This window comes from Cuculus canorus, chromosome Z, assembly GCF_017976375.1.
Source record: "Cuculus canorus isolate bCucCan1 chromosome Z, bCucCan1.pri, whole genome shotgun sequence".
Lineage (NCBI taxonomy): Eukaryota > Metazoa > Chordata > Aves > Cuculiformes > Cuculidae > Cuculus > Cuculus canorus.
This window is the reverse complement of record NC_071441.1, coordinates 1,324,248-1,346,916: the sequence shown is the minus strand read 5'-3', so window position 1 is coordinate 1,346,916 and position 22,669 is coordinate 1,324,248. Positions and strand designations below refer to the sequence as shown.

The following is a 22,669-nucleotide window of genomic DNA, read 5'->3' as shown; positions in this document are numbered from 1 at the left end:
TTAGTAAAGATTCGTAAACCTCAGTGTTCATGAACTAGTAGATACAGAAGTCTAATGGTTTTGGTTAATTTCTGATTTTTACAAGAGAGCAACATTTCCAAGACCACAGACAATATGTAGTGTGTAAATGTCACCTTGGCTTTCCTGTTCTAGCAATACCTCATAACCCAGCAAATTTCTTCTGGCCTCTAAATCAAAGCTGTCTTTAAGGGTCACACTCTTCCATTTCGTGGCTTTTCTTGAGCAGTTCATCAGAACATTACTCCCTAAGAAGGATCAATTTCATCCTCTCTCCCCCTTCTTGAGAACTGCCTCTAAAAGAGCTACCCTTGCCATGTGATCCCCTTTCCTTCGAATCAACTGGTCAAAACCCCACAGCTTTCTGAAGACCCTCTGTAGCTACTAAGCCATGAAGCATTTTAGTTAAAATAAACAGAATTATATAAAAGCAGTAATAAACCCCTATATTACTGTTTGCCATGAAAGCATAGGTAGTTAGTCTTGTTTAATGCCATTATTTTCTAATTAGAAGATCCTGCATCAGCCAAAATAAACTTTAATTCATTATTTGAGTTAGCCATAGCTTTGCTCTAAGATGACACAGGCACTATTTGTTCTTGTTGTAAATTGACTGCAAACACATGGCATTCCTCCCCGAGTTTAATACAAGTGTACACTATAAGTCAATGTAATTGATGCTACTAATGAGAAAAAGTATAATTTTCTTTATGTGCTTCCATGGCAATGCTTCTTTCCTCAAAAAATAGGAAAAAACGTTAAATTTTACACAAAACTTTCTAGACCTCCTTGCAGAAAAAATGCAATCAATAATTTATCCAGTACATAATGAATTTTCAGGAACTAAGAGGAACTATGAATTGCTTTCCAGACGCTTATGACATATCCAGCCGTGCTATTTCTTAAAATGGTTTTCATTACATTGTTCCTCTCCAACCTGAGAAAAACCACAAAAGAGGAGGTAGAGGTTTGTCGCAAAGTTTGTGCATAGCACTAGCCTTAAATAACTGAGAGTGATGAATTTGCTGTCAGAACAGTGCTATGCTGTCGCCTGTGCTGGCCACGGCCGTCTGCCTAGCACAACGAGGGAGACCTTGCCTGCCTAGTTAAGGAGACCTACTTGCCCCTTCCCATACAACAATATTTTGATCAAACAATTAGCTTTTGCTGCCAACTGCCTCTTACAGACTGGCAGGGTGGTTAACTTGGGATATCTCTTAAGTCTGTTTAGATTTGAGAGAATGTAAGTAATTGGTGCTCAAATCACTAACCCTTGACATGAATAAAATATTTTTAAAAGTAAATTTGTTTGGTTTTAAACAACTAGGAGTTAATTAGAACACCTTATTTTGTCTCAGATTTAAAAAAAAAACCAAAAAACCACAAATAAGGAAATTACTCAAATGCTTCCATCTTACACATTTCAGAAACACATCATCCTGAGGTAGGAAACATCCCTGTATATTTCCAAGATTACCAGAACGAGATCTGCACTTGTTAAAGTCAAGATTATGATGTGAAAGGACTACTTGCAACAAATGAGTTTCCCCAAGCCCCTTCCTGAATAGTCAACAAAGGTTGCGGCATTTTGCTGTTCTAAGGAGTTTGAAAGATGTGGTTTTGTGAGACCCACCCCCAGACACACGTCACGAGGAAGACTGACATCCCAGAGGATATATATGACTTAGGCCTTAGCCTTAGGCTCTTCCACAACCATTTTCCATTCCCCTGACGCCTTTACCTCTTCCGCACACACAGATGCCAGGCAGTGACATGAAGACCTTTATCTTTTGATCATTCTCCAGAAATACTCTAGGGCAGAGTTCTGTAGATTTTTACTTAGCCGCTCTTAATTGTTGTTGGGACGATGGGGATGTAATTTGATTGCCTATGTAACAGAAGAGATGGCTAGGATTCACAAAATTCTACACCCTGAGAGAAAAAGTGAACGGGGAAAACCAGTTTCTGCTGGATGTTTCTAGATAAAGTTCCTCCCTCTCAACTTATGCACACAGGGAGAACTCTGTAAATGAAACCAATTTTATGACAAAGGTATTAATGTTATCTTAATTTGACAATCAAATTTGCCCCAAATGGTAAATCATATTACACTTATATTGAGCAGTCTAAACAAAGAAAAGCCTGAGACACACTGATTTGTCCTCGTCAGCTCGTCTAGTGGGTGAGTAAATTAATCAGATATCAACTGTACTTGACAAAGCTGCTACAGCATCCCACGTGCCCTGCATTCGCCTCACCACCCAGTCTGGCATCAGCAGCAAAGCTGGTGAGAGTGCTTTCAATCTGGTCATTCAGATCATTTATGAAGACGTCGAACAGTGTGAGGCGCAATATTGATCCCTGGCAGAACCCCACTTTGGACAGGCTGCCAGCCTGAGTAAAATGCATCGATCACCATTTATCCTACCCATCTGTTTAAAGATGTACACAGCTCTCATGGCGAGACAAGGCAGCACGAGCTGGGATTTGAAATCCTTTCTATATTACTAACAGCTTGTTCTTTGGAAAGAATACCAGTTCCGTAGGTGGTTTTGGTAGAGAGTAGATGAAAGCTGTCCAGTTATAACGCAGTGGTGCATCGACACTGAAAGCAGCACCTACCGAAACCGAGGTTCTCAGGGACTTCTTCACACTAGCCTGTGAACCGACTTCTCTGGATTTTCACGTCTCTGGTGGTGAAATTGTTCTAAGGATGCCCACCTGCTTTACAGACTGCTTCCTGCAGATGGAAGTCGAAGGCAAATTGCCACGTTAGTATAAATCACACTACAAGGTAAGCTTAGCACAGACAGACGCACAGTCTGCCTATGGCCTGCAAGCTCTCCCACGATCAGCTTTCCTCTAACGTTAACTTCCCAATAAAAGGGTTTGCACAATGAGTAACAATCATCGCACAACAGAATAGCTCAAGGCCTGCTTCACACCTCTGGGTCACTAGATCAAAACAAGCTCACCCCAGGTCAGGTGTGATGCTTTTTCGTAGGATCGCCCAGCTGGATGAGGAACAAACAGCCCCAGGGACTGATCTACCATCCCATTGGCAAGGCACAGCCTGAGGTCAGGGCTACAAAAGCACAGTGTCGAAGCAGGAGACGAAAGCCCGTACTGTTCTCTTGAAGGTGTTCATTCTCCAGGTAGATGTAAGGTTTCATCCCCCTGCTTAAAAAAGTGTTTTACCTTTTAAATGTAGAAATTTCCCTTTTGAGTTGCTTTCCTTGAGATTGTAAGTATCTCTTAAAGGTGAATGGATTGCTGCCTTTTTGACATGAGTTTTATAGTACCGAAACCCACTTTCCTTGTACAAGCAGCAATTTGATCTTGCATGCAGTGAAGCCAACATCATCTTCAGCTGCGAACCTTGCCAGACCACTTTATGATACTAATCCTTTAACCTCATTCGAACATACTTTTCATTAGACAAAATTACTCGAACAACTGTTTATCGAAGAGCAAATTATTTATAGTTAGTGCGATCCACAGGAAGCAGAAGTGTGTGGTTGTGGAAACAAAACAATAAATTACAGCTTTCTTGAGATAAGTGGCATTTTTCTTCTAACCTTCATACGGGCTAAGGCATTTAAAGCTTAGTATTAGGGTACATGGTGCGGTCAATACTGCACTCCTGAAAATTTTGTGTTCATAATAATTAATTTTCTAAAGCAAATTGCAGTTTAAAAATATAGGATCAAAATCACCTGCAGTTTTGAGAGAGCAGTGCATATCAAGTGAGGTAGGTATCTTAGTTGCACATACAGGAAAGGAGAAAGAAAATAATTGTTAAATTACAAATACTGGAGCATGGGTAAGGGGCCTAGAGGCAGAAGCCACTCCTTTTCATTGAGATTCAGGCCTGGTATTAAAGGATGAAAATGGTAACATATAGTCTGACATCTGTGGATGTACATATAGACTGGGGAGCGAGAGGCAGGAAAGCAGCCCTGCAGAAAGGGGTCTGGGGGTTCTGGCCAAGGGCACGTTGAACATGATCCAGCAGTGCCCTGGCAGCCCAGAGGGCACCGTGTCCTGGGGTGCATCAAGCACAGCATTGGCACCCAATCCAGAGAGGGGACTGTCCTGCTCTCCTCCGCACTGGGGTGACCCCACCTCCAGTACTGTGTGCAGTTTGGGGTGCCACAACATAAAAAGGAGCGAAAGCTACTGGAGAGTGTCCACGGGAAGACACAAATCTGGGGAAGGGTTTAGAGGGGACGCTGAAGGAGCGGCTGAAGTCACTGGGTCTGTTCAGCCGGGAGGAGACTGAGGGGAGACCTCATGGCAGTTTACTGCTTCGTACTTTCCAGTACCTGAAGGGGCCACAGGAAAGCTGGAGAGGGGCTGTTCATAAAGGCTGTTGGGGACAGAATGAGGGGGAATGGGTATAAACTGGAGAGGGGCAGAGTTAGACTGGACATTAGGAGGAATTTCTTCACATTGAGAGTGGTGAGGCCCTGTCCCAGGCTGCCCAGGAAAGCTGTGGCTGCCCCATCCCTGGAGGGGTTCCAGGCCAGGCTGGATGGGCCTTGGGCAGCCCCTTATCCAGTGGGATGTCCCTGCCCATGGCAGGGGAGGGGCTGGATGGCTTTAAGGTCCCTTCCAGCCCAGACTATTCCATGATTTGATAGTCCTTTGGGTCCCTTCTCACTCTGGATGTTCGATGATAAATAAGAATAGGAACAGGAATAGGACTACCAACAGGAATAAGAGTTGTGGTTGTTATTACTATTATGAACCCTTATTTGGAAGCCACACCCACAGCAGCCCCCGCCGAGGCCTCCACTCCGCCCCCTCCGCTCCCGCAGCGCGCGCTGCCGGAAGGGGCGTGGCCTGTGATTAGCACGAACCTGGCTAGACATGACGCACGGTGTGCGTGTGCAGGGCTGGGCGTGGCCTGGGGAAGGGGCGTGGCCTACTGTGAGTGGTTTATATAGGGGGCGTGGCCTAGGGGGCGCGGCCGGAGTAGGGGCCGTGGCCTAAGGGACGCGGCCTGAAGCAGACGTGGGGTGCAGAGGAGGCATGGCCTGCGCAGGGGCGTGGCCTATCCAGGGGGCGTGCCCTCTGGGTCCTATGGCCGTCAGAGGAGGCGGGATCAGCAGGGGGTGAGGCAGACAGAGGGGCGTGGTCAGTGAGGGGGCGTGGCACGCAGTGGGAGTGACCTGGAACAGTCGGTGCCCGCCAATGGGAGTGGGCGGTGCGGGGGGTGTCGCCAGGGAGGGGGCGTGGCCGGTCTGGGGGCGTGCCCTCGGTGGGCGTGTCCAGCGCGGGGGGCGCGGTCCGTGCCCGCCAATGCGCGCGGGCGGCGCGGGGTCGCGGCGGGTCCCGCTGCCACGTGTCCGTCCCCTCGGCGCGCGCTGCGGGCGATGCTGGGGCTGCGCCGCGCCGCCTCCTCGCTGCTGCCGCGGGCCGCGGCTCCCGCCGCCGCCATGTCCACGCTGCTGGTCAGCCAGCCGCGCTACGCCTGGCTGCGGGAGCTGGGGCTGCAGGAGGAGAACCCGGGCGTGTACAACGGGCGCTGGGGCGGCGCCGGGCAGGTGCGGGCCGGGGAGGGGCCGCGGCGGGGCGCGGGCAGCGGCGGAGCGGTGCTAATCCCCTTCGCCGTTCTCTGCTCTAGGTGGTGACCACGTACTGCCCCGCCAACAACGAGCCCATCGCCAGCGTGCGGCAGGTGAGCGAGCGCGGCGGCCCTGCCTCCCTCGGCATCGCCCGCGTCAGGGGGCGCCGAGTCTGCAGGAAAACGGGCTTTTCTGGGAGAAAAACGAGGCGCTCGGCCCCCCTGCCCGCCGCAGGGCTCGCTGGGAAGAGCCTTTCCCCTGCTGGTTTCTGTTCGGGGAAGGTGGGCGGGGAGGGCGCTGGGGTTCCATTGGGCCGCGGTGTCCCAGGGCAGAGGACGGCCTCTGCTTAATAGTGGCATCAGAGAATCGTTTGGTTCATAGAATCATAGAATATGGGGGTTGGAAAAGACCGCTTGGATCATCGAGTCCAACCATTCCTGTCTGACACTAAACCATGTCCCTCCCTGGAGGTGTTCCAGGCCAGGCTGGATGGGCCTTGGGCAGCTCCTGATCCAGTGGGATGTCCCTGCCCGTGGCAGAGGTGTTGAAACTGGATGATCTTTAAGTTCCCTCCCAACCCAAACTATTCTGTGATTCTATGTCCTTGGTTAGAAAAGACCTTTGGGATCACAGTCCATCCATACCTCTCCACAGCCCTGAGCATCTCATCTGCCTGGCTTTTAAACTTCCAGGGACGGTGACTCCCCCCCTCCCTGGGCAGCCTCTGACAGGGCCCAATCACCCTTCCTGTGAAAAATTTTATCTGCTCTCCAGCCTGACCCACCCCTGGTGGAGCTTGAGGCCATTCCCCCTTGTCCTGTCCCCTGTCACTGGGGAGAAGAGCCCAGCTCCCTCCTCTCCACAACCTCCTTTCAGGCAGTTGTAGAGAGCAATAAGGTCTCCCCTCAGCCTCCTCTTCTCCAGGATAAACACCCCCAGCCCTCTCAGCCGCTCCTCGTCAGGCTTGTTCTCCAGCCCCTTCCCAGCCTTATTCCTCTTCTCTGGACACACTCGAGCACCTCAGTGTCCTTCTTGTTGAGAGAGGCCCAGCACTGAGCACAGGATTAGAGGTGCGGTCTTACCTACTCTGGGCACAGAGGCAGAATCACTTCCCTGGTCCACAGTTTCTGATGCAGGCCAGGATGCCGTCAGCCTTTGTTAACAGAATTAGTATCTAAAGTAGAAAAAGTTATACAAATATGTTATGAATACCTTTGTAATAACTCATTTTTATCAGGTATCCTTTGTCACCTGAAGGAAAATTTCTCCTCGCAGGTTTGGGTTTTTTTTTTGTTAAGGCAGCACGTATACTTTTCCTCAACAGTAGCTTCAAGCAACTCATCCCCCAGTATTGATACCAAACAATAGCAGGGTATGAACTTGCTGTGAAAGTGGTGTTCTGTAATGCAGTACAATCCACTAGAAATGCCTTGGGTTGGAGACAGAATCTTTCATGAGGAGTTTGTTTTGGCGTTTTGGGGTTCCTAACCTTTTCCTTTGACATGTTTTCTAATGAAGGCTAGTTTGGAGGATTATGAAGAAACAGTGAAGAAGGCTAAAGAGGCATGGAAGGTCTGGGCTGATGTAAGTTAACAGAAACTTCTGTTTTATAACTTATCTCTGGCAGGTAAAGGTCATTAAATTGCCCTGTCAGGTGGAGATGTGAAAACAAATTCATACTGTGAATGTTGCATTAAAGCAAAAATCTGGAATGAGGACCTTAAGAAACAAACTCAGACAACTTGCACGTGTTAGCATTGAGGTACAAAGATGAGGACATTGACTTGTGGAAATTGTTTGCTTTGAAAAGCCTGGCAGATTTACCCAGGTTCGTGCCTGTAAGCCATTGCCAATGAGTTTGCTAAAGTTCAGAAACCTTGCAGCAAACGAATTCTCCTTCTGGATGTGTTTAACTTCCTGCTGCCCTATGCTTTCTCCTGTGAGAACCGTGCAGAATATTTAGATACCTTGTGATAATCTTGCCCTTAGGCAGTGAGGAAGACTGCTGGTTTTAAATGTGCTTCTTTTGTTCACCAGCTGTCCTGGTATTTCACGGAAGAGCTATTTTACGCCAAAAGTTCTGTGTTATGTTGCTGTGTCAGACAATAGCCAAGCTGTTTTTGCTTAGCAACCTGTAGTTCTTGGTGCCCCTGTAGAAGCTGTGCCCAGCCAGAATCCGTTCTTTTGCTGGCACTCTGTGGTTTTTTCTGCTGGTATTTAGCATTCTGTGTTTTATGCAGCAAAGTAGTTTGCCTTGCCTGAAGAGAGCAAGATTTAGGACAAACTCAGCAGCTTCCTCAGGCTATGTTAGTGCATGTTGCTTTGTTAGAGTTTGTGAATCTAATGTTGGTGAGTGCGTGCCAGCTCCTAATGTGTTTGGAAATAATCTGTAAACAAAGTTAACAGGTAGCAAACAATCAACAGATCAAATGCTTTGAAGCCTCAACTCAAAGCTGTTTGATTTTAGTTTCTGAATTTTGTTGGGTATAATGAGCTTATCTGAAGAGTTTTGCCTGTGAAGAGATATGCTTGCATGGTTTGTGTATTCGTCACTTCTGTCTTTCCAGCTGCCCGTTTGTCAGCTATTTCTAGTTCTGTAAACCCTGTTGCATGCACGTGGTTTGAATTATTCATCCTAGCTGTTGATTATTATCCAAGATACTGATAACACAGTTTAAAAATGTATTAATATTTGGTATATGGGTGTAATTTTACCATTATTGAATTTTCTTTGTCTTAGCATCTGCTAACAAAATACATTATCAGCAGCCATTGTCATAAAAAAAAAACCTGAAAAAAACCCAATTGGAAATGTGATGTTAAGTGCGCTTTAAAAGCTCAGAAAACAGTGTGTGCTCTTTATAAAAGAGCGCTTGTTTCTTGAGGTGCAGCTAATTGTTTCGGGACATTGTGGGTGATGTAGCCGAACAGATGTAGCAGAACTAATAATCTGAATGTTTCTGGCAGTAACCAATGGAACTGAAAACATAAATGTGTGCAGTGTTATTAGCTTTTCAAGCAGGAAACAGGTTTTTTCTTAAAAGTCCTGTGCGTGATAAAAATTAATAAGTAGTGATGTCTTGGGAAGACAGGGGGAAAAAGGACACCTATTGGTGGTTTCTTGATGCAGGGATGGAAAACTAGCAGTATATATGCAGCAAAAGTCATAGATGTTCAGTCTCAAGTAGATCCTTCTGTTTTCATGTTTGGTTTTTTTTTCACTAGATCCCTGCACCTAAGCGTGGAGAAATAGTACGACAGATTGGTGATGCCCTGAGACAAAAAATCAAAGTTCTAGGAAGCTTGGTAAGTTGTTTTGAGAAGCAGCTTAACTTCACAGGGCAGGGGCTGGATGCGGATGGAGGAAGGATGTCAAAAGTGTTTTTCTAGGTTCTTAAGTCTGCAATACTAACCTTAGTAATTGGTAAAAAGTTGCCAGTTCTGTGGGCTTGCCAAAAAGAAATTTTAATGAAGAAAAAAAGCAAAAGGGCTAAAAAAAAGAAGTAAGACTGCATTCTGGCATCCTACCGTGAAAATTATATATATATGTTTAACAGGAAAAAAAAGTGTAGTTCATTCTGAGCCTGTATGCGGGCTGCCAGGAGCGTTGTAACTGTTGCTCAGCTGTTTTCCCAATTTCCTCTGCTAGGGCACTGTCTGATACTAAGTGTCCTGAAAAAGACCTTCCTCTAGTACAGAGCTTTTAACCTTGAGCTCTTTCTGGTAATCTACGGGATTTTGTGAACTGACATGTGGAAGTGTAAGGCTTCAGAAGGCAAGGTAGTTTGAAAGAGATCTTCTCGCAGAGCTTTGCAGGACATAAAGCTTGAGGGACCGCTCCTTTAAAACACTTGCTAGTTGCTAGGGAAGAAAAGAAGATGAGTGGGGAACTCGCCACTTTCTTTTTACAGGGCATGCCTCTGTGCTGCTATTCAGAAACAGCTGCCAGTGAATAACTCCATGTGTAGCCAAGCCCATATTGTTAACCTACAAAACTTTGTTCTGCTGTTTCCCTTGATGTTGTGTCCTCAGCAGAGTTTCTGTGGTGGAATTAGAGTGATGGTGTACTTGTATATTCAAAAACCGTACAGCTTCCCTGGTGAGTCTGGGCAGACAGAAGTTTGCTTTATGTTCACGGGACAAAATTACTGCTTATTGCCTGAGCATTTTTCTGGTTTCCCCAAAACGGTCTGTTTAGCTCTTACAGGATACAGGGTGAATTTCAGGATGAAAGCTGCGCAGCAAGTATCCATGTTTTAGGACTTTTTCTAGCTTTAGAATATGCCAAAAGGAATGATATGACAACTTGCTTTTTCACATGGTGTTGGAAATCTCCAGCTTCACCTCATGACCTCCTTGTCAAGTATCCAGATGCGTCTACACTGCACCGACAGACTCACTGCTGTGTTTCACAGTAAATATGTCTGATGCCCCTCCATTTCTGGTCACAAATAGGAACTATTCCTTCTGCCTGAAGATGACCGCCGGCATCATAGAAATACCTAGAAATACTTTTAGCCACCTTTATTCTAACCTTTCATGGAGAATAAAATCTTGAGGCAATCCTTTGAAACTGATTTCCTCACTCTTGAGCTTTTTCAAAGTGTAATCATCAGTCTAAAGTGGTAGGTGATAACCACATGAACATCGCTCGTAGCTACCAGAGCATGACTATAAAATTACGTAGGGATAAGTGGGTGATTTCTCAGTTCCTAAGTTAATGAATTTTTTCTCACTTCTGGAGGAAAATGTTTTAAAATACTAGCTTTGCTGGTATTTTCATTGCTAATCTATGTCTGCTCTGTACACTTATGATTTTAACAGAAGGACATAGTTTAGGACTGACTTAATCTTAAAAAAACCCTAAACATCCTAGATTATGAAAGTACTAAAAATGAGTAGATATTTTCAGCGTGTCTGAAAATGGAATCTCTCAAACAGTTTGAGGTGTTGTAAAACGTGCAGTTTGTTTATGAAAAATGTAAATGAACATTTTCTTTTGCTGGAGCAGAGCAATCCCTCTTTTCCAATTTATTCCATGCCTGAATTTCCGTCAGGAAGCTTGTGAACTAGGTGTTTCCTTTTGAAAGGAATTTGAGTGAACCTCCTTACTGTTGGATATTCCTTTCAGTAGATTGCTTTTAACTTCCTGTGGCTCCTGTTCAGTTGTCTATTGTTTTCTTTCTTTAAGCTGTGAATTACTTGGGAAGATATGAATCTCTTCCAATGAAAAAATTTTTATTAAATTTTACTTGATGTACCCGACAATTGTGGGAGACAAAATGTGTTGGGGATGTGAAGGGATTTTTTTTTAAAAAACCGAATTGTCTTGCTCGTAATTTTTTCAGGTCTCTTTGGAAATGGGGAAGATTTTTGTTGAGGGTGTTGGGGAAGTGCAGGAGTATGTTGATGTCTGTGACTATGCTGTGGGATTGTCCCGAATGATTGGTGGACCTATTTTGCCTTCAGAAAGTAAGTATGCGTGTATATATATGTATATATTGCTGTCGGATTGTTTTTTTTCGGAGGGAGTGTTTGTAGAAATGAAGAGGTGGAGGTGTATCTCAAATAGATAGTGATGTAGCGCAGTAAATCTCTGTACTGTGTGATATTTAGGGCCCATGTTTTCTAGGAATAAAAGGCTGGTAGGCAGTAGCACCACCTAATGAAGGATCTAGGCTGTGGCATCTGGCAAGAAAGGCAATAGGTTTTTCCCTCCACTCTTCAAAGAGTTAGATTCTCTTTGGTTTCTTTGTTGGTGAGAGTGCTAGAGGAAAGTAGGCAAGAATTTCAGCAGTGTACTTGGAGATAACGAGAACTTTTGTCAGTCATTGGTTAGAAAACAATCACTGTTCTGTTAACTGAGTAGTTAAAATAGTGAAACTTCACATTGTCGTGTTATTAGGTTCTTTCAACAATCTAGCTAACCTCCTTCCAGTAAGCTCCAGAGACAGCAGACCTCTCCGCCACCTCTGGTGGGCAGAGGAGTGATGCCTAAGACCCTTTGCATATGTGGTTTCCTTTCTTAAAAATACATCGAATGAATTCAAATTGTGTTAGCTTGTGTCTTTGCTTTCAGGACCTGGCCATGCCCTAATAGAGCAGTGGAATCCCGTTGGGTTGGTAGGAATCATCACTGCCTTTAACTTCCCTGTAGCCGTTTATGGGTGGAACAGCGCAATTGCAATGATCTGTGGAAATGCTTGCCTCTGGTAAGATAGAGCTCTCCAATGAGCTAACAGTGTTTTAAAATGAGAGAGCTGTTATCTCAGTCATGAAATTGTTATCAAATGTCTGATATTTCTGTATATTTGACTCTGTCTCACGTAAGCTTAATTTCTATTTAAGTTTAGGCTCACTTGTTGCCGAAGAGCTTTGTTTTATTTTGTGATCACCTCTTTTATGAGGTGTTGAGATTCAGACCTGTCCAGCACTTAGCCAAATCGCCTATGAATAAAGGACCTAGGTTACAGAATCACAGAATGGTTTCAGTTGGAAAGAACCTTAAAGATCCTCTAGTTCCAACCCCCCTGCGATGAGCAGGGGCACTTCCCACTGCATCTGGTTTTTCATAGCCTCATCCAGCCTGGTTTCGAACGCTTCCGGTTATGGAGCATCCACAGCTTCTCTGGGCAGCCCGTGCCAGTGCTTCACCAACCCCACACAAAACCACTTCTTTCTCATATCTAATCTAAATCTCTTTCAGCTTAAAACCGTTCCTCCTTGCCTTGTCCCTGTGCTCCCTATAAAGATTGCATCTCCAGTGTTCCTGAAGGCAGCCTCTCAGTACAGGAAGGCTGCTATAATGTGTCTCTGGAGCCTTCTCCGGGCTGAACAATCCCAACTCTCTCAGCCTGTCAAAGGTTGAGGTCTTGCAGCAGTGATAGTGAACAGTCAATGTTTTCGGAATTGGTACAGCTAAAATTAAGAATCTCAATAAGTAGCTTTACTCCCTCTCCCAGCTCCTGCTTTGCTTTCATCTACCTGCTTTGCTTCAGTGTCTGGCACAGCCCTTGTTTATGTGGATTTCAGTAGAAGCTCTGAGTGCTGAGCTGTGATGAGAAATGCTCGCGTTCCTGTCTTAACACGCACCTGAAGACCAGCCTAACTAAAGTGTGCCGTATTTCAGATACCATAAAAAATGCATATTTGAATTACTTCTTATTCTCAAAGAACTAAAAAGAAAATGCCATCCTTTTTTTTATTCTTTCTTTTTATTTTTAGGAAGGGTGCTCCTACAACATCGCTCGTTAGTGTTGCTGTTACAAAGTGAGTTCTGGTTTATTTGCTTTCTGTTTTGCTTTTTAAACACCTTTTTCATTTGAGGTAGTGCTTAGGCAGAAGAACTGCTTTTCCTTTGCTACCTCAGAGGTAATGGTGTATAAAGGATGTTACTTAGTCATTTTTTTCGGGGACCACAGCTGTGCCTTTGCTGAAGTAGGGTTTGCCATGTAGTTTGCTTCCTTGTAGATTAATTGATCGTGAAATTCAGCTTCCTTCAGTCGTGCGCCTGTGTTTCAGAATCATCTCTTTTTTTGGGAATCTCAGCCCAACATCAGCGTGCAGTTTCTTGGCAGATTCTTCTGACTGGCTACAAGATGCCTTCACACAATCATTATTGTCCAAACCTAGTAGTAACACCTTAGCACGTGTTTCCAGTGTTCAAAACTCTTTCTTGATAAAAAGGAGAACTCCAAAGAGTGAATGTCTTAGTGAACCTTGCTCGAGGTTTGTTACCTTGCTTATTATATTAGCATTTTAAATACTTATCCATCATGTGGTCTGAATAATGTTTATTTTTAAATGCTAAATGTAGATAGACCCCTTTGAAATAATTAATAGGTAGGTCTTGTAGCTTTAATATATGCTCCTGAGAACAATGCCCCCAAACAACTTACAAGTATTTTGTGTAACTCCACGTAGTTACGTAAATGTATTTCTAATGGCAAAAGACTGTGAGGCTGAGGTTTTTATATACTGGTCTAATCCGTCTCTGTGCCAATTGAGTGGATGCACAATGAATATATTTTACACTCTTACATCTGTGTGAGCTATGATTGTAATGCCAAAGTCAAAGAGAAGTGTATGTATTGTACAAACCACATGTCAAATAACTGTGAGACTGCTGCTCTTTAAAAACCTGTAGCTTCTTTGTATGCACGGTCAGACAGGTTTAATGGTTCATTCTCTTATGTGCATCTGTCAGAAATCTATAAAATTTGTATGTCTTTGATTCTAGGATAATTGCCAAAGTCTTGGAGGATAACAAATTGCCTGGAGCAATCTGTTCTCTAGTTTGTGGTGGAGCAGACATTGGGTAAGTAAGGGAAACTTCTTGTGTTTTGTGAAGATGTGTAGAGAATAAACAATATTCTTTTCATAAAGTTATTCTGATCTCCAAGAGTTTCCTGTACATGCAGGTACCTGTTGCCATAGTTTCTTATTGACTAGTCTGAAACTCTGGCCTTGCGATAAACATGAAACATATTTCTGCTTCTTGTGAGATCAGCTGCTAACAGGTAACATACCAGATATTTAATTAAGAGACATGACTAAATTTGTATTCTACTTGTGCATATGCTTACACTTGAAGAATGCAGCTAATAAATTCCACTCATTTTGTTAAGAGTTTTCAGTTTCTAGCCGGTCTGTAGCTGGTCTCACTATGTACTTCAGGTTGAATTTCAGAACTGGTACAGAGGATGCTCCATGGTCTGAAAAGGTGGAGAAAACCAATCTTGTTCCTCTTTTCTGACTGAGATGATGTTTTTCTGCCATCTGCTCAGTCACTCACCTGGTATTTTCAAAGAAGTGGTTCTGGCTTTAACAGAACTCCCTGGATGAAGTTAGTTCATGTAGAAGGTGCAAGCAGCTTTTCCAGCTGCCTGCTCTTCTGTTGGACATGTAGTTCTCCCATCCTGCAGGACAGCAATGGCGAGAGATGAGAGAATGGACCTGTTGTCCTTCACTGGCAGCACAAAAGTGGGCAAGCAGGTAGCGCTTATGGTTCAAGAGAGATTTGGTGAGTACGTGTGTGGGTCTCTTCCACTTAATTTCCTTCTGTGTTTGGGAAAGGCAAGCGAGCCCCGTAGGATTTTAAAACAGTTTGTTTCACTTAACTTTTTCTGTTACCTTCTTTTTATCTTGGAGGAAATAGGTTGTTGAAACTGCTCAGAGGTAGGTATTGTGTTTTTCAGTTAGTTCTGTCACGATTCAGCATGTTGTCCAGAGTATCTACAAATCCATGGTCCTACAGTGAATTTGGGGCCGGAGAGCACAGTGCGTATCTATGAATATAATTGTACAGCCATTGTCAGGATGAACAGGCAGGGCCTGCAGTCTTTTTGCAATGTGTTTGGAGAAATGCAACCTTGCCTTTTACTGCTTATAAGTATAGGAGAAAAGTTATCTTTTTTTGAGGTGCTGGTTTTGTTGCAAATGTTTAAAAGTGCGCAAGTCCGTGAATAGCTGCTGGATCCTGAGTTTTTATTTGTTAAACACAAAACCTCGTGAACAGAATTTTCTCATTTGAAATTCACAGGAGTGTTAAAAAAAATAAATCAGAACAGATTGGAAATGTTTACCCAGAAGTGGATGGTGATTCTTTCTCTCAGATTTGAGATAAAACAATTGCCAGAAAAATAGATGAGCCTGGTTACATTTTACGAAAGCGTTTTGATCTCTGTAGTCCCTCCTCTTCTTTGTCTGCAAAATACTATTTACTATTTTTCTATTGTCATCTTTTGATTTCCAGTACTATTTTTTCATATTTTTTAAAGCTCTTTTCTTCTATTACTGCTCTCCAGTTATCTTTCTTCACAGTATATAATGGATGTAGTATTTGGTGTAATTTTCTCCTTTGACTAGAGTGGTTAGTTGACTGTGATGCCTAAAACTTTTTGTCTGTCCAGAAAATATGTTTAATGAAACTCAGCTCTAGGAGTGATCTTACTGAGGGTGGTGCAGCAAATACATGTGCACATGACCTAACTTGTTTTATATATCTTCATTAGGTCGAAGTCTGCTGGAACTGGGAGGAAATAATGCCATTATCGGTAATATGCACTGTAGAAATGTAGTGCCATAGACGATTAAATGTTTGTAGCAAATTGTTCTTTTTTCTTTGTTTGTTTGTTTTTCCACATTGCAGGTTTAAAAAATAAATCTTAGGATGTTTTTTTTCTGTCTTCAACATTGTGAAGGAGTAGTGGTTTAAGATAAAAAATGAAAATACAGGATCTTATATGTATTTACCACTGAAGTGAAGAAGGGAATGAGAGAAGCCATGAGCTTCGGTAATGGCTTGTGAACAATGCTAAATAAATTTGATTTTAGGATAGTTCTAATCTTGTGAACACCATGTTTTTAGTGTTTTAGAATGGAAATACATATATATGAAGTCTAAGACGTTTCTGACACTTGAAAGCAAAGCATGCAGGTATTTATTTCAGTAGCACATTTTACAGGCTTCAGTAGCTTTGGATATGATCTAATTCCCAGATAAACACAACGTAAATACTGTGAAGCTGAGCAATGTGGCAGAAAGAAAAAAGAAGCTTGTTAAATAAATAGCTGTCCTGTTGTGTTACAGCCTTCTGTTTCACTTTTCTTATATTCTGAACAAATGTAATTGCCTGTCTAGAATATTAAGCTCTTAAAAATTTGAGCAGGTCTTCTTCCCGTGCTGCTTTGCAATGAGTGGCATAAACTTGCTTTGTACTTAGAAAATTGTTCCCTTTTTCATATGAAAGTCCTGTTTTTTTTCCAAAATTGGTTTTGAATGATAGCATAAACGTTGGTTGGACTTTATCACAAATTTAATAATAATTTTGGATTTTTTATATATATATATATAAAACCCAAATTATACTAATACATATATACTATACTAATATATATATTAGTATAATTTGGATTTTGTGTTATTGGTTAAGCTGAGTGATATTTTGGGGATCATTTGTATGTACTATATATGTACTATATATGTACTAGCTTTTTTAAACATCCCAGCGTCTTCTGGCCAGATTATTTCTTTCAGCTTTATTTATATTTTACACTATTGTGTACGTGTGTTTTTTAGCTACTTTTTTTTTGCATGCCATGTGGTTACACTTTACCATTGTTTGTTTATGCTGCTTCTCAGGGAGAGAAGGACGAGGTAAAGAAAAGCAAAAAATTGCTTGAAGTTTCTTGAATTAAATCAAGCTGAAATTATTTGCGAGCTTTATTGCAGAAGGCTCTCTTCAGTATTCAGACCTACATTTACGTCCAGTTACGTGTGTGTAATTTTCAGTTTAAACATAATAGGAGTTTTGAGGTGTTTCTGTTCTCTATGCTTGTGCAACTAGTGCAAATTCCTAATGCTTCTTAACCAGCCTGTTAGTTTATTGTGTTGCTTAGTGTCTTAAGTCTTGCAAACCCCCCGTTCCCTTCAGTAAGATGCTGATGTTTTCATTTTTAAGTGTTTGAAGATGCAGATTTAAACCTAGTCATCCCATCTGCTCTGTTTGCTGCCGTGGGAACTGCGGGTCAGAGGTGCACAACTGCCAGAAGGCTGGTGAGCAAACGTCTATTGTCTGGTTTGAGTAGCTCTGGATTTAAACTTAGCTTAGAAAATGCCTAGCAATTCCAAGTATTATGGAAAGCAACAAATAATCTTTGAAATACATTTTTACTTTGTCAAAAGTCAGGATGGTGGGAAAATAAGGTAGTGTTTTGTCATTCTGTTATAGTTCTGGCTCTAAAGAGTTTGTGTCTCTAAATCTGCCTGGTGCTATAAAACTCAGGAAAATAAAACTTACCATACTTCCTGTAAATGTTTAAGGGAAGAGTGGATGAGGTGCCGAGGGGCATGGTTTGAGGAGTGTTAGGAATGGTTGAACTCGATGACCCAGTGGGTCCCTTCCAACCTGGTGATTCTATGATTCGATGATTTCTCTCTGTTTTCATTACTAGAGCTTCTTTGTGCCTGTTACACATTTTAGTTCGGGGCTTAGATTTCTGCAAAGCAAGGGGGCATGTGTTGCTTACTTTATTATTACCTGTTTATTTTCAACAAATTTGAAGGTGTTATAATGTCAGCCTGTCTCTATAGTCTCTTCAGAATTGGGTTGATTGGGTAAATATTGTCAAAACTGCTGCAAGTTAATTTGCATGGAGAGGAAATTCCTCAAATTATAGCAACAAAAATCACTTCGATATTTGTCCTAAAGCACTTAACTGAAGAGTTTACAGAACACATTGATGCCACTGGTCTGAGATGGGGTAAAATTGAAACAGGCTTTTGTTTCTTTGCTTTTTTTTAAATCTTCAGTGGTGAGGATTTAAAATCTTCATTTCATGCTGTGGGTGCGGTTTCCGGGCCTCGCTTATGTGTTTATTTTTAACTTTGGGATTTGCTGAGTATGAGCAACACTATCTCTACATTTTATTCAGCCCTCTTCAAAGTGTAGTCATAGTTCAGGAATAGTTAAATAGGCTGAGCTGTCTTACAACCTTCTTGTGACATTTTTAGTTCCTTCATGAAAGCATCCATGATGAAGTGGTAGCCAAGCTTGCTAAGGCCTATGCCCAAGTCCGCGTTGGTGATCCGTGGGATTGTAAGTAGCTATTTCCAACTAATGAATTTAGGAGACAAGTTTCTGTTTGTTCTTTGTTTTTAAATTCCAGAGATGTTATAAATCAAAGCTGTATAATTTTAGAAGTTTCTCAGGGAGTGGGAATAGCTGTTTCCTTTAGAATGGGGAATGAAGAATCTCACGAGTACTGCACATCTTGGACAGATTAAATAATTACTCCCAAAATGTCATGATGAGAATATTTGCAAATGCATACAGTTTTGCTGAAAGTACACCTTTTTTTTTTTTTTTTTTTTAGCTGACACTCTGTATGGGCCTCTTCATACCAAAGAAGCAGTGAAAATGTTCCTTGATGCAGTAGAACAAGCAAAACAGCAGGGTGGCTCTGTGGTCTGTGGTGGAAAGGTGACTTCTATTCTTGCTCTGTCTGGGGAAAAAATACAGTACCATGGTGGCTTAGGCCAAAATTGTAGCTCAGTTCGTCCTGTCAACCATTGCAGGACATTGAGGCAGTCTGAGACTGTTTGAATTGCAGTCCTGTTGTCAGGGTAAAGATGGGTTTGCTTGGAAGCTACCTTCTCTTCCAAGAAATGGCTAAGAGCTTTTGGGCGTTACTTTGACTGTTCGCTAGCTGCAGATGATGTCAAAAATAAAACCAGCAATGTAAATGGTGACTATAAAACACATAACGAAGAAAAATAGTAGTTCTATTCCTGGATTCACAATATCAAACTTCAGGAAATACTGAAAATTCAAAAGAGCCACTTGGACATGTTCATCTTATGGGATGTTAGATTCTCATGGACTTAATGCTCTGGCAGTCCTTATCTTTCACTGACACCTTCTTTATTGCTCGTACCTTTAAAGTTCTAATCAATTTACTAATCAGCTTACAGGTAAGAAAAAAGAAGTGCATTTTGTTGGCTGCTAGACTTTGAGATTTGATTGCTTAGTACACTAGAGTTATGCTTCTGTATTTTAAAGAATAAAATGAGCAAAATTTATCTACTCAGATGACCTGGCCACCTATTTCCAATTGGTAGGCACAACTATAGTGATCAGACAATAAAGGATTCCCTTCCTACACCTGGTACTAAGGAGGATATGGATTTGAACTTAACTCAGTTGTTTCTTTTATGTGTTTTGAAGGTTATAAATCGCCCTGGAAACTACGTTGAACCAACCATTGTGACTGGCCTTCCTCATAATGCACCCATTGTGCACACGGAGACATTTGCCCCCATACTATATGTGCTGAGGTTTAAGGTAAAATAACAGTGGGCAATTAGTCAGGTGTCAAGGATGCTAATGGAAGAATCAGGAGAGAGATTTCAGATGTGTCATATTCATGTAATTGTCCTGACAATTACGTTTATGCATTTTCTGTGAAGAGCACTGGAGCTAGAGATGAGAGTCTGTAGGAGAATAGATTTTTTTTATTGTTCATGTCAGCTGTCTCCAAAGCAGGTTGTGTGTTTTGAGTAGTGGTGGAGGTATCCTGTTCTTGACTTGGTGTGTGCGTATTTGCCAAGTGGCGTTCAGTATAGTTAGATTAATTCTGTGGAATGTTGTTTTTTCCCCTCACAGTGCTTCTTTATAACTGCTTTGCTTTGAATACTCACGGTTTTAACAATCAATACATGCTCCTTTTAGGAGGAAGAGGAGGTCTTTGCCTGGAATAATGAAGTAAAACAAGGTCTTTCCAGCAGTATCTTTACCAAGGATTTGGGAAGGATTTTCCGCTGGCTTGGGTATGATTCAAATCATTTTTCTACCTTCCGAAATGTAAGATCACAGTCTTCCATTTCTTGTAAACCAGTGCACAATGCTAGCTGTGAACATTTTGTAGCACTCACTTTCAGGAAGGAGCCTTTCCTCATCCTGAGGAGTAATTGTGTTGTATCTTTATTTGTAGGCCAAAGGGATCCGACTGTGGCATTGTGAATGTCAACATCCCAACCAGTGGGGCTGAGATTGGAGGTGCTTTTGGTATGCTGCTTTTGCTTTTTTCTTTGTCTATCAAATGATGAAATCCTCTAGCATCAGACCTAGAGACTTGGTGTTATTCCTCAGATTTCGTTTTTCTTAAAGTTAGGGGATTTTTTTTCCTCTGTACTCTGGAAGAGAATACTGCATTACCACTGTAAAACCTGTGTAATTTAGGTCTCCTCATTGTATTTTTCGAGGTTTTAATCAGTGCACTTAAACTAACTAAATCTGGAGTCAATTAAATTAGTTTTGAATTATAATGCTTCATCAGAAAACAGAAGTTGACCAGAGGTAGTTAGGTTTCAGCTCTTTAAAAATATCTGTATTTGGATTTTAAATATTCCATGTGTAATTTTTTCCCCTATCTTCAAGGGAATGTAACTCTGAAGTACATTTTGAATGTTTTTAGAGACGTGTCTGAGTGGAAAACTGTTCAAAGCAGTTTTAATTAAAAACTTGAGCATTTTTGTTACGCGCATTTGCACCTGTGTATAAAAATTGCAGCATAAAGTATTTTTGTGATAAAGTCTTTAAATACATTTTTGCATTTGTTTCTGGTTTTTGTATCTAATGAAGGAAGTTGGAGATTTAGCCATTTAAACAGTACAAGGACCAGCACATTCTTATAGTCTTGTCTCACTTGAAAAAAATATCTTTAAAACAAGGTCCTTTGGTGCCAGTAATGAGAGCCTTTCAGCTCAGGGATGTTATTTTGTCACGAGCATGAGGACTGAGCTAGCCCTGTTAGTTATATGTGGTGATGTTTTGGTAACTTATTTCAGGTCTAGAACAAAAGGCAAGGGAATAGTTTTTCCCATAATTTTTTGTAACATGTCTTACTTCCCGGAATTAGTCTGGATTCTCATGCTCAAAAAAAATCTCAAGTTTTCATTTATAAACTTTTTTTCAACAGGTGGTGAAAAGCACACTGGTGGGGGAAGAGAATCTGGAAGTGATTCATGGAAGCTTTATATGAGGCGGTCTACTTGGTAAGGCAGACTTCTTAAATTCCAAAGAAATCGAAATTGCGGATAAACTTGCAAAGGTTCACAGTGTATAAAGCCTCAACTACAGGAGGTTGTCTTTGCTAAATAATGCATGAGTGTAAATGCCTGTTTTCATGCAGGAATTTACGTCTGAGTCCTAGTAGGAGATGATTTAAAGGATCTAGCTTTCCTTTACTCACTTTTCCTCAGAAGGAAAGGTAGATAGAATCGCTTCTTCCCCACTTGCCTGATTTTAAATTCAATTAAGAATTAAATTACCGAGACTTGTCAGGAAATGCGTGAATGGCAAACACAGCGAGGGGACCACCATTGCCAGTGGTGAGTGATTTCCCTGCCTGTCGGATATCTACCCACAAATCTCCTGGCAGGCTGTAGTGGTTGACATGGCCTCCTTAGCCTTTCCCTGTGCTAATTTTGGTTCCCATGCAAAGGCTAACGAATGTGAGAAATCCCACTTTGCTTTTCTCTGTATGGACATTCTCCTAAGTAAGAGGTCAAATAGAGAATGGTACTTTACTTTCTCGTTTACCTATCAAGGAAGACAAAGTGGGGAGTGGTCTTTCCCCATACACAGTCACTGTAATGAAAACGAGAGTAAATTAATTTTGTAACTTTAAATAGGAAAACTGCTTACAGAAGCCTTTTGCATACGTGTGGAATTAGAAGCTTTGTACGTTGGAAATAGACTGCATAACCTGTCTTAGGGATCAGGTCTGGTCTCTAAATAGTGTTTCTCTTCCAGTACAATCAACTACAGCAAGGATTTACCTTTGGCACAAGGAATCAAGTTTCAGTAACGGCCATATGAAGCGCGTGTGCAATGAACTCTCCTAGGATTTCAGAATCGAGCAACTTCAAAGCTGCATGACGAAGATTAAGTACCGGAAACTTATCTGCAGCTAGGCTACTAATTCTGTCAAAAAAATCAGATACTCTAAAATTGCTTCACTTTCAATGTATGAAATTACTACTTCAGTCTTCAAATAAGAAGTGTGCGGTCTTTGGGAAGAAGGGAGGGTGACTGAAACTAACCAACTTGTATCCAGGCAGTCTGGATAATCTTCTGTTGCCTTATCACTATATTTCAGTATGAACACTGTCTGTATCCATGAATTGGGGATATTTCTAGCTAATATGTCTACGCTTCAAACTACGTGCTGAGTTTCCTGCAGGTACCTGGTGCTGTGGGGGTGGTCAGTCCAGGGCTATTTTTCAATGCATAAATAAAGGTACATTTTATGAGATACCTTGGGCTTCTGGGTTTTATTGTTCATTGTTTTAGGGCAGGAATATTCAGCCAACTGTCGTTTTCGCACACTGGGCTGCCTGCTGGGAGAAGTATCACTGAGCTAAAGGAACTGCTTTAGTTTTCCTGTCTCTTTCAGAAAGGAGACTTTCATCCTGTGTGTTGGGAGATAAAGGAGTAAGACCAAAGGCTACTGCAGTCTCTTGGAACCTACTCTTAATGCTAGGAGGAGTCACAGCCAATTCAGATTGTTACAGACCT

The 22,669-nt window shown here is 42.0% G+C and overlaps 1 protein-coding gene across 1 annotated transcript; it reads left to right on the top strand.

Moving 5' to 3' along the window:
* The first annotated feature begins 5,314 nt into the window (after positions 1-5,314).
* Positions 5,315-22,408, top strand: ALDH7A1 (aldehyde dehydrogenase 7 family member A1). Its single transcript, XM_054054774.1, has 18 exons — positions 5,315-5,567; positions 5,648-5,701; positions 7,107-7,172; positions 8,814-8,894; positions 10,937-11,060; positions 11,668-11,800; positions 12,813-12,857; positions 13,828-13,905; positions 14,513-14,610; positions 15,602-15,643; positions 17,051-17,145; positions 18,103-18,187; positions 18,465-18,571; positions 19,316-19,432; positions 19,820-19,917; positions 20,082-20,155; positions 21,069-21,144; positions 21,905-22,408. Exons 1-18 carry the CDS (start codon positions 5,397-5,399, stop codon positions 21,957-21,959), a joined length of 1,599 nt encoding a protein of 532 aa, XP_053910749.1. The 5' UTR covers positions 5,315-5,396; the 3' UTR covers positions 21,960-22,408.
* The last annotated feature ends 261 nt before the right edge of the window (positions 22,409-22,669 follow it).